The sequence below is a fragment of the Marmota monax genome, unplaced genomic scaffold (genome assembly GCF_021218885.2).
Source record: "Marmota monax isolate L192 unplaced genomic scaffold, Marmota_monax_Labrador192_F-V1.1 WCK01_AAM20220418_F8-fsc00035, whole genome shotgun sequence".
Lineage (NCBI taxonomy): Eukaryota > Metazoa > Chordata > Mammalia > Rodentia > Sciuridae > Marmota > Marmota monax.
The window spans coordinates 15,234,697-15,249,657 of record NW_026691961.1 but is presented as its reverse complement, the minus strand read 5'-3'; the positions used below and the strand labels follow the sequence as shown (position 1 = coordinate 15,249,657).

The 14,961-nt window shown below is 38.6% G+C and overlaps 1 protein-coding gene across 1 annotated transcript; it reads left to right on the top strand.

Moving 5' to 3' along the window:
- Positions 1–375: 375 nt before the first annotated feature.
- Positions 376–14,741, top strand: LOC124080332 (endogenous retrovirus group K member 13-1 Env polyprotein-like). The gene is made up of 2 exons (XM_046426271.2): positions 376–915; positions 13,226–14,741. The coding sequence occupies exons 1-2, from the start codon at positions 866–868 to the stop codon at positions 14,187–14,189; spliced, it is 1,014 nt and encodes a 337-aa protein (XP_046282227.1). The 5' UTR covers positions 376–865; the 3' UTR covers positions 14,190–14,741.
- Positions 14,742–14,961: the final 220 nt, after the last annotated feature.

Here is a 14,961-nt window from a genome sequence, read left to right as displayed (position 1 = left end):
ACTCTAAAAACAAACAGAAACAAAGCTAGCCAATTATGAAATACTTCAAGAAAGAAAGATCAATGGGGCTAACGGCTGACAGGGTCTACTGGGGTTGTTGTTTAGGTAGAATTCAGGACCCATAGATTTCTCAGGGTAAATCAGAAGGGAAATTTCATTAGTAATAAAGGCACAATAAGATAAAGTTTGCCCAGTGAAACATAGTATTGACTTGCAGAGCAAGCTGAGCTCAATGAGATGGTTGCCATGACAGTTCCTGAAAGGACCAACTTGGGTCAAAACTCCCCTGTCTACTGTGAAGGAGGAGTTCAGATCAGATTGTTGAAGACTGCAGAAGGCGGAAGCCAGTTCTGGCAAACTTCAAACAGTAATTGTTGGGGTTTAAGTGTGCAGAGTTTAGCTCCCTCAGGCCTGACATTTTGCAAGAGCTGTGGCTGTGATTTAGGTCAGCTGAGGCAAACCTCAGCTAGGAGGAGGAAAAGTTCTCTTCCCCTTATCGCAAGTCACAAGTTCTGCATGGTTTGGCCAAGAGGAAGAAGCTTCCTGCATACTTATCCTGGGAACAGTACATTCTGAAGAAACAAATGCATCCTCAGAGGAGTAGATAATGTCTACAAAGAACTTTAGGAGGGTACTTATCAAACAAACAGGAACAATTTGAATCTAGCTCTGTGTATCCACTGAGGCATGATATTTGGACAATGTGGGTAAAGTGTTATTGAAGAATTGCTTGCTTTGTTAGAAGAAGTGTATAAAAGGAACTTGCAAATAAACTTCAGCATGCAGTTGTGATTGCTGCCTTGGCTCTGCATCCCCTGTGTCCTGGTTATTTCGCGACCCTTACCCAGGGACCTGAACGCTCTAGATGTTCACAATTGGCGCCCGAACAGGGACCCTGTTGGATTGTCAGGAAGGGTAAGTTATTTTTCTTTATATTACAGGGTGATGGGACAATCTTCATCTTCTCCTTTTTTACGTATTCTTAGGCATTCACTTGCTGTCTATGGTATTAACATTTCCCATTCTGATATAGAGATGTGTCTTAAGCTGGTCAGGGAATGGAATCCCTGGTTCCCGGAGGAAGGATCTATGGATGTAGATAATTGGAAATGGGTCCGTCACAATGTTGAAAAGGCCATGAGGCAAGGTGAAAAAATTCCAATTCGGTTTTGGTCTATCTGGTCTATTTTATATACAATGTTTAAAGCTATGGAGGAAGAAAGGTTGATTGGCAACTTACAAAAGGAGTTAGCTCCCTCTATTCTAGATCTCCCTCTGGATGTTAGTGAAAAAGAAGAGATAGTAAAAGATATGCAACAATTGACTCATAATTCTTCACAAAATTCTGCTGATTTAATTGGTACTGCTACGGAAAAGAAAACGAAAGTAAAAACGATGATTGATGATCGCTCCGTTTCGGAGCAATTCAAACTTGTTATGGAGGAGGTTTTGGGACATCTTAATAAATTAGAAGCTAAAATAAACCCTAAGCCTTTATCAGGAACCAGGCCCTCTGTCCCTCCAGCCACCAATCCTTTTTTGGCAGCTTCTTTAAAGGCTGTCCAGGAAATGGACTCAGAACCTTCTGACGATGAGGACGAAACTCCTTTCTTTACTTTTCCTATAATCAGGCCTGATCCAGCTAATGGAATGGCACATCCACCTCGGTATGAGGGGATTGATATTGATCATATTAGCAGATTAAAAAAGGCAGTGACAATGTACGGACCTCAATCTCATTATGTAAAAGCATTGCTTAATGCTTTTGCTACTCATTACAATAATTTTGCTCCTGAGGATTGGAAGATTGTGAGCCGTGCTCTTTTACAGGAACCTGAATATCTTCAATGGCACATGTGGTTTTTAGAAAGATGTGCCACTAAGGCTAGAGAAAATGGTAACAGTCAAAACCCTGTTATTCGTGCCATAGGATACCCTATGTTATCTGGCACTGGTATGTATGATGACATTCAACATCAAATTAATATTCCTCCTGAGATTCATGAGCAATTGAAGGAAATAACTTTAGAAGCTTGGGACAAAATTAGACCTTGTTATTGCTCCAGTACATAGGAATTATATAAAATGTTAAAGCAACTGTATATATTTAAATTGTGTGTATTAAAGATTAGGAAAAAAGATAATTGCTGGCAGCTTTCCCCAAGCCTCTCTCTCCCACACAAGCTTCTCTCCACCTCCCACAATCCTCCTGCTCTTGAGGCCGATTGGCTGGGTCACGTGGGCGGAGCCAAAAAAGTCCCCCAATGAGCAGCTCCGTGGTCTGAAAGGGCAGGGAAACAGTCCAATGAGCATCACCGCAGAGGAGCCAATCAGCTAGATGTTGCTGGGGCCGAGGAGCCAATCAGCTAGATGTTGCTGGGGCCGCTGTGAGCCAATCATCAGCCAGCAGCTGGAAGTTTGCTGGCAGCTGGAAGTTTGCTGGGGCCCCTTTGGCTGTGGCTCTCAACATCTCCCCCTCTCTGTTTAAACAACAAGCATGTGGCTTAGGGACCGTGCCTGTTAGGCAGTCCAATTCAACATATGGTCCTTACCCGTCATCGGATGAACTGACCTCTAGGCGTCAGCCTCCTGTCTTAGGTTGGTACCACTGCAATTGGATCATACCCGTCACTGACTACCGGTCCAGCATACAGCCATACTTGTGGATAGGCCTTTGCACCAGTGGGGGGGTGAGGTTCTTTGCCTCACCTCTGTTGGCCCCCAAATTTTAGACCATCACTAGTAGAGGAGGATGCAAAATGCCATGACATTAAGCCAATTGAGGGCTCCTTTGAAAAATTGTACCACCGGTGACATCATCAGCAAAAATACCCCAACACTACCACAAGTCACTGCACCAACAGATAGTTCACAATGCATACAGGTGAGCTCACAGTGTGTCCAGGCAAGTTCTGCAAGCAGTTCAGTGATGGCTATTGTAGAAGCTGTAGATTGGTTTTATCTTTGACTTCACCAGCACTGGGATGAAGATAGGAATTCTGGCAATAATGGCTAAAGAAAAAATTATGTAACATTACAGAAGGCACTAAAAGAAAACAATTTTCTTAACAATTTACATTGTCTTCACCGGCACTGGGATGAAGATAGGAATTCTGGCAATAATGGCTAAAGAAAAAATTATGTAACATTACAGAAGGCACTAAAAGAAAACAATTTTCTTAACAATTTACATTATCTTTAAGAGAATTATTAAATATAATGAAAAGGAAAGGTGAAAGTAAACAAACAGATCTGTTAACCTTCTTTTTTGTTTACATATTAAAACAATCCTCAACAGTTGTTTACCCAATTTAAATTAAACCATATAAATCACGTGAAAAAAAAATATTTGGATCCATTTTATCATGAGCGCTCATCATATATGATATATGGACATACGTACATTCAAACATATAACACAAAACACAAGTGTGCATACATAATATAATACATACAACACATAACATTATAGTAAAGGCCTTATAACTTTTTACAGGTGAAATCTCCATTGCAATGTTTAAAAACTCTATAGTCAAAAAATAGAACTGATCAGCAAAACATTAACCTAGGTCTGTATGAGCTCAAAAAACAAAATAGAACTTCATGATATGGCAAAGGGCAATAATAAAATAGATATTGAAAAAAGCATCCTGGTTCTGTTGCAGATGTAAGAATAGCCAAACTGGAGTTTTGGATATCAGTTGTTATGGATTTGAGCCAAATCATCTTCTTTTTGGTCTGTAGAAATCGCTTTAGTTAATCTTTCTGGAATCCAAATCGGCTGCTGTTCTCCCTGTGGAAACACATAAACAGAGCCCCGACTCCAGACAATCACTGGGTCAGGACCTTGGTTAATCTCTCTGGAATCCAAATCGGCTGCTGTTCTCCCTGTGGAAACACACAAACAGACCCCCGACTCCAGACAATTACTGGGTCAGGACCTTTCCATTGTCCTGTTAGAATATCCTTCCAAAGTACCTTGGGCTTATGTACATTTTTTGGACACATATGCCTTTCTGCAGCACTAAGTCCTGATGAATCCAAATTTAAAAAGTTTAGAGTAAAAAGGGTTATTTTAAGTTTATCTTTGGGGAATATATACCCCTTCCCAATTCCTTCTTTTTGCTTTAATAAGTACATTTTAATAGTTTGATGAGCTCTTTCAACTATGCCTTGTCCCTGTGGATTGTATGGGATTCCTGTTATATGAGTAATGCCAAATGTTGAGCAAAATTGTTTAAAAGAGGTAGAAGTATAACCAGGGGCATTATCTGTTTTTAACTGTTTTGGAACACCCACAGTGGCAAAATTTTGTAAGCAATGAGCTATAACATCTTTAGTTTTTTCTCCGGCGTGAAGGGAGCCCATCAAAAATCCAGAAGAAGTATCAACTGTAACATGCAAATATTTTAATTTTCCAAATTCTGGCAAGTGTGTGACGTCCATCTGCCAAATATGGTTAGGTATCAATCCTCTAGGATTGACTCCAAGATTAACTTGTGGTAAAAAGGTCACACAATTTTGACATTGTTTTATTATTTGTCTAGCTTGTTCCTTAGTTATTTTAAAACGCTTTTGTAAAGTATTAGCATTGACATGGAACTTTTTATGAAAATTTATAGCTTCTTCTAGTGTAGAGAAAATATGTATGTCATGTGTAGTTTTATCTGCTAAATCATTGCCCAAACTAAGGGCTCCAGGCAATCCTGTATGTGCCCTGATATGTCCTATAAAGAATGGATCTTTTCTGTCCCAGATTAGACTTTGTATAGTGGAAAGCAAAGAGAAAACAGTAGAAGAAGGGGAAATCCTACCAGCATCTTCAAGAGATACTATAGCATTAACTACATACTGACTATCAGAAAATAAATTAAATACAGAATCTTTAAACATCACAAAAGCTTGTAAAACTGCATTAAGCTCTACCTTTTGAGCTGATTGTTTGGGTACTAAAAATGTAAAAGTTTGATCAGGGGTAACTACTGCTGCTGTACCATTATTTGACCCATCAGTGAATATATTTGGAGCATTCATGATAGGTGTTTTTCTTGTCATTTTTGGAAAAATTACAGGATGCAATGACCAAAAAGACAATAAAGGATTAGATGGTAAGTGGTTATCAAATGAAACATTAGATTTGCACATGATTATTGCCCAAGTATTTAACTCATTAGCTAACTCATCAATTTGATTCATAGTATATGGAGTAATAATTTTATTGGGAGAAATTCCAAACACTCCCTTTGCTGCTTTTATTCCTTTGAGTATTAATTGTCCTACAGCCTCAGGATACCTAGTAAGAATAGTGTTAGGAGAATAAGATAAATGTATCCATAATAATGGACCTTCTTGCCAAAATACTCCTGTAGGAATATTTTTTGTTGGTAGTACAATAAATAATAAAGGCAAACTTATATCAATTCTATCCAAATGCATATTTTCCATATATGTTTCAATGATTTTTAATGCCTTTCTTGCTTCAGGCGTTAACATTCGGGGTGAATTTGGATCTGATGGACCTTTTAGGATATCAAATAAAGGTCCCAACTCTCCTGTTGGTATACCTAAATAAGGCCTTATCCAATTTATGTCTCCTAATAACTTTTGAAAGTCATTAAGTGATTTGAGTTGATCTACTCGTATTTGAATTTTTGGTGGACGGACCATGGTTGAGGATAATAGAACTCCTAAATAATTAATTGGAAAATTTAATTGTACTTTATCTATTGCTATCTCTAGATTATAATTTTTTAATAAGTTTGTAAGTGTGGCATAACATTCTAGCAATGTGTTTTTATCTTCGTGTGCTAATAATACATCATCCATATAGTGAAATATTTGTAGTTCAGGATTTTGATTTCTAAGTGGCTGGATTACTTTGTTAACATAAATTTGACACATAGTTGGGCTGTTAGCCATCCCTTGAGGGAGTACTTTCCATTCATATCTCTGATCAGGACCTTCATGATTCAGTGCAGGGATAGTAAATGCAAAACGTGGACTATCCTCAGGATGAATTGGAATTGAAAAAAAACAATCTTTAATATCTATAACTAAAACATACCAGGTTTTTGGCAAAGCAGACAACTGAGGAATCCCTGATTGAGCAGGTCCCATAATAACCATCTCATTATTAATGGCTCTTAAATCTTGCAATAATCTCCATTTACCAGATTTCTTTTTGATGACAAAAATGGGAGTATTATGGGGAGATACAGAAGGTTGTATATGTCCTTCTGCTAATTGTTGTTTGACCAGGTCATGGGCTGCTTGTATCTTTTCTTTAGTCAGGGGCCACTGAGGAACCCATACTGGTCTTTCTGATTTCCAAGTAATTTTTATTGTCTCAGTGGCCCTTTCTGAAAATCCAACCCATGTCTGTCTGTTCCTTGATCTATTTGTATTGGTGCTGCTATACCTTGTTCTTGTTTTTCTAATCTTTTTCCTTTCCTAAAACCTTGTCTAGTCATAATAGTGGGTGCATTTTGGTTGATGTTATTTGTTAATGTCAAACCTAATTGATCTAGGACATCTCGTCCCCATAAATTTACGGGAAGATGATCCAATACATATGGCTGTATAGTTCCTTCACATCCTTCAGGATCCTTCCAATCTAATACCATTGCACTTCTATGGGGATTAGTTGCCACTCCTAGGCCTCGAAGCGTTTGAGTGGCTTGTTGTAATGGCCAATGTTTTGGCCATTCTTGACGAGAGATGATGCTAAGGTCTGCACCTGTATCCAGTAGCCCATTAAATTCATGTCCTTGCATATTTAGTTTTAGCATGGGGCGAGAATCTAAATTTAAAGAAAGCATAGCCCAATCTACACCTGTGGAGCCTAATCCCTTGGAACCTCTTTCTACAGTACGACTGGAAAATTTATCATGTAGGCTGGGTATTATTAGTAACTGTGCTATTCTATCTCCTGGTGAAATTACTGATATACCCTTTGGAGAACTGGCTATAATTTTTATTTCACCTTCATAATCGGGATCAATTACCCCAGGACTTATCATAAGTCCTTTTAGAGTAGAAGAGCTGCGTCCCAATAATAAGCCTACTGTTCCTTTGGGAAGAGGTCCTTTCACCCCTGTGGGAATGATTTGAACTCCCATCTCTGGAGTTAGTACTGCTCTGGCGGAGGCGCAGATGTCCAACCCTGCGCTCCCTCTGGTTTGTCTGATGAGGGATCTGATGGACAATGTGTCCTGGGCACTACCCTGATGGGGTTGCTGGGTTCCTCCAGTGCTCCGTATATTTGTGGTTTTGGGCCCCGGAGCATTGGGCCCCCCTGTCTGTTTTTTGGCAATGGAGCCCAATGCCTTTCTCCACGATATCGTGGATAAACACCTGGTCCTTGTTCGTTTTTTGATAATGGAGTACCCTCTATGGTGGTTTGAGAACGGCATTCATTAGCCCAATGTCTCCCTCTACGGCATCGTGGGCAAATACCTGGTATTCTACTCCTTTGATACCTAGTTTTGTTAAACCCTCCTCCAATGGGGCAATTCCTTTTAAAATGTCCTGTTTGTTCACAATTGTAGCATGTTCTCGGCCTGGCATCTAAAGCCTGTTTTACTGCAGCTGCCACAATTTGCCCTTGTTCATTAATGTCTCTGGCATCTAAAGCCTGTTTTACTGCAGCTGCCACGACTTGCTCTTGTTCATTAATGTCTCTACATAATTTAATATATGTGTTTAAATCTTCATGTTTCCATGGTCTAATGATATCTCTGCACCAACGATTCGCTTGCTCATAAGCCAGGTGTTTTAGTAATGGCATTGCTTGTTCTGTATTCCCAAAAACTCTGGTAGCTGTTTGAATAAGCCTATCTACAAATTCAGCATAAGGTTCATTAGCTCCTTGTATTACCTTAGATAATTGACCTTGTAAACCTCCATGTCCTTGTAAAGTCTTACATGCCTTAATTGCATCTGCAGCAATTTGTGCGTATACGCCAGGATCATATGCAATTTGTTGCTGCTGATCCTCATAAGGTCCCTTTCCTAACAACATATCTAGATTTCTCTGAGGATAACCAGCTGCTGCATTTCGCCTAGCCGTCTCCTTGCAAAATTCCTCATTGGCAACCTTCCATAACAGGTATTGTCCTCCATTTAGCACAGCTTTACACATATTAGCCCAATCTGCTGGCGTCATGTTCAAGTTGTTAATGGATTCGACCAAGCTTACAGTGAAGGGTGCTTGAGGACCATAGGTTGTTACAGCCTCTTTTAGCTGCTTCACTGTTTTGAAATTTAAAACTTGGTAAAATCGCTGCCCTCCTGCCTCAAATACAGGGCATGTTAATATTTGAGACCTTGTCTCAGGATCCCAACTATCAACTGCGGGGGTTGGGGGCCTCCCAGCATATGGAGGTGGCGCTGTTAGTTGGACACTTACGCCCTCTGGTGATAGAAAGGTGTTAGTAGCAGTCTCCTGTAGAGGTGGTGCTGTTAGTTGGACACTTACGCCCTCTGGTGATAGAAAGGTGTTAGTAGCAGTCTCCTGTAGAGGTGGTGCTGTTGGTTGGACACTTACACCCTCTGGTGATAGAAAGGTGTTAGTAGCAGTCTCCTGTTGTAACTTTCCCCCTGATGGCTTTTTCTGTTTTACACTTTCTTTCTCTGTCTGACTAGCTTGAGAGGCCTTCTCTTTTACTTGAATCTTTTCCTCTGTCTGACTAACTTGAGAGACCTTCTCTTTTACTTGAATCATTATGTCTTCTCCTTCCTCTACCATTGTGTGAACTGAAGGCTTTGGACTAAGCAAACAAGATACGAATGTCCACAATGGCAATGTGCCAACTGGCAGAGTCCCTGGGCTTTTCTTTTCTATTCTTTTTAAATCTTCACCATGATGGTTCCATTGTGATATATTTAACAACTCCTCCTTAAAAAGCCATGGGCTACATTTTTGTATTGTATCAACGTATGCCCTGATTGTTCTTGATTTTACTGAGATGCCTCCTTCCTCTAACAATTTACTTAACACTCTTTCAGTTTGTTTTTTACTAATTTCTGATCCCGTATTTCTACTATAATACAACCCAACAAGATAACGCCTAACAAAACTGAAACAGAGTGAAACAAAATTGGAACAACACAAAATCATTATAATAGCCTCCTGAAATGTCCATCCGTCCTTTCTCCCTATCTGTTCCTCAGATGTGAGCGGTTTTTCTTCCATCTTACACATCTCCAGGGACAGGCAACTTAAAACAAAAGTGAAACAAAATAACAAAAGAAGAATCTTAAAATGGCTACCCATCCTCTCGCCCTGCCCTCAGGGGCGAGCAGTTCACTTACCCTCAGTCGCTCCCCGTGCGAGCCACCAAATGCCGCAGTCTGGCTGGGCACAATCAGGAGCCACTTGTCAAAAGAAACTAACTTTATTTTTAGAACCACACACGACAAACAAAATAGTCTCTCAGGAAAAACCCTCAGAGCCTCAACTGCCACCACCGGCTTTCCCCAAGCCTCTCTCTCCCACACAAGCTTCTCTCCACCTCCCACAATCCTCCTGCTCTTGAGGCCGATTGGCTGGGTCATGTGGGCGGAGCCAAAAAAGTCCCCCAATGAGCAGCTCCGTGGTCTGAAAGGGCAGGGAAACAGTCCAATGAGCATCACCGCAGAGGAGCCAATCAGCTAGATGTTGCTGGGGCCGAGGAGCCAATCAGCTAGATGTTGCTGGGGCCGCTGTGAGCCAATCATCAGCCAGCAGCTGGAAGTTTGCTGGCAGCTGGAAGTTTGCTGGGGCCCCTTTGGCTGTGGCTCTCAACAGATAATGGTTATTTTTCCTAAATGAAATAACATTCTTCTCTCCACCAAATTTTTTTCTGAAGTTAATGGCATTTGGGTCAAGGTTTTATTAAAAGCTACATTTTATAACACTGGCACAAAAAAGTAATTTTAAGCTTGTTTGCACAGTTCTTTTTTTCATTGGAAATGGAATTCATTGCCTTAGGTCTTTTTAAATAGTGTATTATCGTTGGGGCTAACTCTATGCTTGAAAACCAGTTTATTTATAACCTGTTGTAAGTGCTATATTCTGTTTGCAGTTAGGAAATGCAAAATTTTAAGTGATCTCCTAGCTTGTAAGCAAACTGAGATGCACTATCCCTTTTCTATATAAAAATGAGTTAATGTGTCAATAAATCAACTCAACAAGGTGGGTTTAATATTACCCTTTCCTATGTGTTTTATCTAATTCTTTTGGTTGTTAATATGGTGATAAATGAAAGTCAAAATAAATTTTAAATATTAAGATTTCCGATTTATTGATCTTGAATTATGCCACCATGCTTATGTAAAAATAAAGGTGGCACCATGGTAAAACTTAATGAGAAGTAGTTTCTCAGTTGTAATAATTTTGATTTCTCTTTCTTGTGATCTCTCCTTCCCTGTTGTCTTGAACCATAGCAAAAGGATACTACATCTCATTACTATAGTGATGAGGTTATTGAGGTTAGATAAACACATCTCAATCTCTGTTTCTTTGAAAGGTATCTATTAAGTCCTGCTAGGTGATTGACAAGACTAAATAGAGAGAATAAAGGTAAATGTGATTCATATTTTGCACACAAATGCAGAATTTTATAACCACATGACTTCATAGTTATGATCTCAAAAAAAATTTCTCCTTTAATTTTTCTTGCAGTTAATGTAAGAATACTCTAAATCTCTAAGCTTCTGAAGTATTAGAGATAAAATGATCTAATAAAGATGTAGTTTATCCATTTAGCATGTGTTTATTTTTCCTTATGTACTCAAGGTGATTTATTTGTTCAGCTCAGTGATATTGCAGCTAAAAACATTCATTAGCAAAAGGAGAAACAATCTACATCTAACAGAGGAATCAAAAATGTTTCTTATTTTTGTTAAGTTAAATGTTTAACTCTAACACTTTTCTACATACAAAACATAGATTCTCCAAAAATATTATGCCATATGCTGACCAGATCACATTATTAATTGAACAAGGAAGACAGAGAAGTATAACTTTGACGGGCAATGACATTTCTCACATAATTACCCCATTACCTAAAGACGAATGGACTTACTTGGTACAAATGACTGAAATGCTACAAATAGCGTTGGCTGAATATACCGGAGGTATTTCCTATCATTTCCCCAAGGGCAAATTATGGGACATGTTAAAACGTCAACATTTTGTAATCAATAATATTATTAGTGAATATCCTTTAGACAATGTTGTTACTGTGTTTACTGATGGATCAAAAACTAAAAGTGCTTATTGGACAGAGAATCAATATTGGGTTCAAATAACAAACTATCAATCTGTTCAACAAAATGAATTATTTGCAGTCATTCAAGTTTTAAATGATTTTGATAATCAAGACATTAACATTCTTACTGACTCTGCATACACGATGGGAGTAGTTAACAATATATTTACTGCAGTAGCCTATTCTAATAAACCTACTCCACAAAATCTTTTTCTTACTTTACAAAAACTTTTACAAGCTCGTAATACTCGCATATTTATAGATCATATTAGATCACACTCTAAATTACCAGGATTTTTGACATATGGTAATGCTCAGGTAGACAAATTAGTGATGTTCAAAACTCCTCAAGAAGAACATAATCTGTTTCATTCTAAAGCCGGACATTTACACATTAAATATAAGATTCCATATAAACAAGCAAAACAAATTATTAAAAATTGCCCAGTTTGTCGACCTTTACATCTTAGGATTGTACCTTCTGGAGTAAATCCTAGAGGGATTCAACCTAATGAATTATGGCAAATGGATGTTACACATATTCCCTTGTTTGGACATTATTCTTGTGTTCATGTTACTATTGACACATACTCTAAATTTTTGTGGGCTACGGCTCAAATTGGAGAAACCACCCGTCATGTTATTCAACACTTAGTGGAAACATTTGCTATTATGGGAATTCCCGCTATGATTAAAACTGATAATGGTCCGGCTTATACTAGTAAAAATTTTAAAGATTTTTGCAAATTATATGATATTGTTCATCTAACTGGAATAGAATATAATCCACAAGGACAAGCTTTAGTAGAACGTGTAAATGCTATGCTTAAAACACAAATTAAAAAATTAAAAAGGAGGAAAATGACAGATTTAAATATGCACTTGTTTAGACATTTACAAAATCAACCTAAAGCATTGTTACATCAATCCTTATTTATTTTAAATTTTCTTAATCTTCCACAAGGAGAAATATTGACAAGAGCAGAATGACATTTTGAGCAAAAAACCTTAGAAACAGTTCATGAACCAATTTGGATAAAAATTGCAGCAGATGCTGAATGGCAGCCAGAGATTTTACTTTATAGAGGAAAGGGCTATGCTTATGTTTCAACAGAAAATGGACGCCGGCAGTGGCTCCCAGGGCAGTGGATCCAGACCCGTCATAATCAGAATGGCACCAAGGGGGGCACCCTATCCACTACCCCAGCCGAGGAATCAAGATCCTGAGCTTGATGTTCCGGTGGCAGCAATGGCGCGTCTTCATCTTGGGGGCCCGACGTCGTCGACGTCCTAATTTCTCTCCCTTACCTACGTGGGGTCAAATTAAAAAGCTGAGTGGGGAAGGGCAAAAGGTGCTGCAACGAACAGGGAAGAGTTGCACCCCAGAAAATTTATTTCTGGCCATGTGTGCATTATTGACAGTGTCTTCTGCTTCTGAGGTACAAAATAATAATACTCACTATTGGGTCTATATTCCCAATCCACCTTTGCTGGAACCTGTTACTTGGGGAGACATGGATATTACCTTATATACTTCTCCTGCTCTTTTATCTCCCCCTTGGAACAATTTAACATATGAATATTAATGATGGAACACCATTTAATTTTACTTATAAGAATAATAACAGTAAACCTATATGCTTGGGTGTTCCTCCTTGCTTGCAATTAGATTGGCAACATTGGATACTAGTTGGAAATTGGAGTAATAGTTCTCGAACACGTTTACAACGGTTGTCTGCATGGTCCGTCAATATGACCTTGGATAATATAACTGAACAAAAATACCCTATGTTCCCCGAGTGCCCCGATTTTACTTATCAGGAATTGAGATACTCCCCTTTCATATGGCAGAAATGTTTAGGCAAATTTGGAAAGATATTTCAGAATATTATCATGTGGGGTCCTTACGGGATGTTCTTAAAAAATTGTTCAGAATGGAATATTACTACTTGTGATTTATCTTCTACATACAGAATCCCGCCGAAAGAGAGATGGAATGAAACCATTCGGAACGACAAATTGATGGCCTGGGGTGATGGCGGAATTGCTGATCCACGCTTGGCTTCAGTGCAGTACCCTCATCATTTACAAACACATTTATGGAAAATTGCTGCTGCAACTAAACCTGTAATTTTGTCTAATGGCTCTATTTCTGGGACTAGTCAATCTGCTGCTTCTTATAATTTTACTGTATTTAAAGAATATAATATAACCACATGTGTGCCCATGCCATACCTGTTCTTAATTGGAAATGTTACTTTTGATGAGGGAATTTTATGCTTTAATTGTAAATTGTATACCTGTATTAATACATCTGTTTCTCTTCCTCCTGGTTATTCCATTGTGCTGTTACAACAGCGCTCTCACATTTGGCTTCCTGTAAATTTACAAAGACCATGGTCCCAAGATCCTGTAAATACTTTGGTTCTGGAATTTTTTAGACAATTGTTAAAATGTACTAAACGGTTTGTGGGAGTTGTTGTTGCTGTAATTCTAAGTCTTATTGCAGTGACTACAGTTGCTACAGTTTCAGGGATAGCTTTACATACTTCTTTACAAACAAAACAGTTTGTTGAGGAATGGCATAAAGATTCGCATGAGTTATGGCTATCCCAGACTCAAATTGATTCTAGACTTCAAACTCAAATAGATATTTTAAAACAGACAGTTAATTGGTTAGGAAAAAAGATACTCACTTTAGAACAAGAAATTAGATTAAAATGTGACTGGAATTCAACTTCTTTCTGTATAACTAATGTACAATATAATCAAAGCTTACACGAATGGAGTATCATACAAAATTATCTCAATGGTAATGAAACAGCTCAATTAATGATCGATTCTTTACAAAAGGATATATTTGAAATTTTTGGAAAAGGGTTTCAACATGATGATGCTGCACAAATAGCTGAATTGTTTTTAAAACAGAGGGATTAGATCCCAAAGGAATTGCTCAAAGTCTTACCCATACGGCTGGAGGACTGGGAATAGTGTTATGCTTAGTTATTATCCTGTTTATAATTATATATTGTATGTGCATAAGACCATCTCAAAACGCTATATTAACTTTGTGGAAAGCTGTTTTAGAAAAGCAAAAGAAAAAAGAAGGAATTGTTGGGGTTTAAGTGTGCAGAGTTTAGCTCCCTCAGGCCTGACATTTTGCAAGAGTGTGGCTGTGATTTAGGTCAGCTGAGGCAAACCTCAGCTAGGAGGAGGAAAAGTTCTCTTCCCCTTATCGCAAGTCACAAGTTCTGCATGGTTTGGCCAAGAGGAAGAAGCTTCCTGCATACTTATCCTGGGAACAGTACATTCTGAAGAAACAAATGCATCCTCAGAGGAGTAGATAATGTCTACAAAGAACTTCAGGAGGGTACTTATCAAACAAACAGGAACAATCTGAATCTAGCTCTGTGTATCCACTGAGGCATGATATTTGGACAATGTGGGTAAAGTGTTATTGAAGAACTGCTTGCTTTGTTAGAAGAAGTGTATAAAAGGAACTTGCAAATAAACCTCAGCATGCAGTTGCGATTGCTGCCTTGGCTCTGCATCCCCTGTGTCCTGGTTATTTCGCGACCCTTACCCAGGGACCCGAACGCTCTAGACGTTCACAAGTAATAAATTTGGACATGACATTAAGTTTGCTTTGCCATTCCCTTTTCAGAGACTACCCACGTTCTCGTTCTCTCTCTCTCTCTCTCTCTCTCTC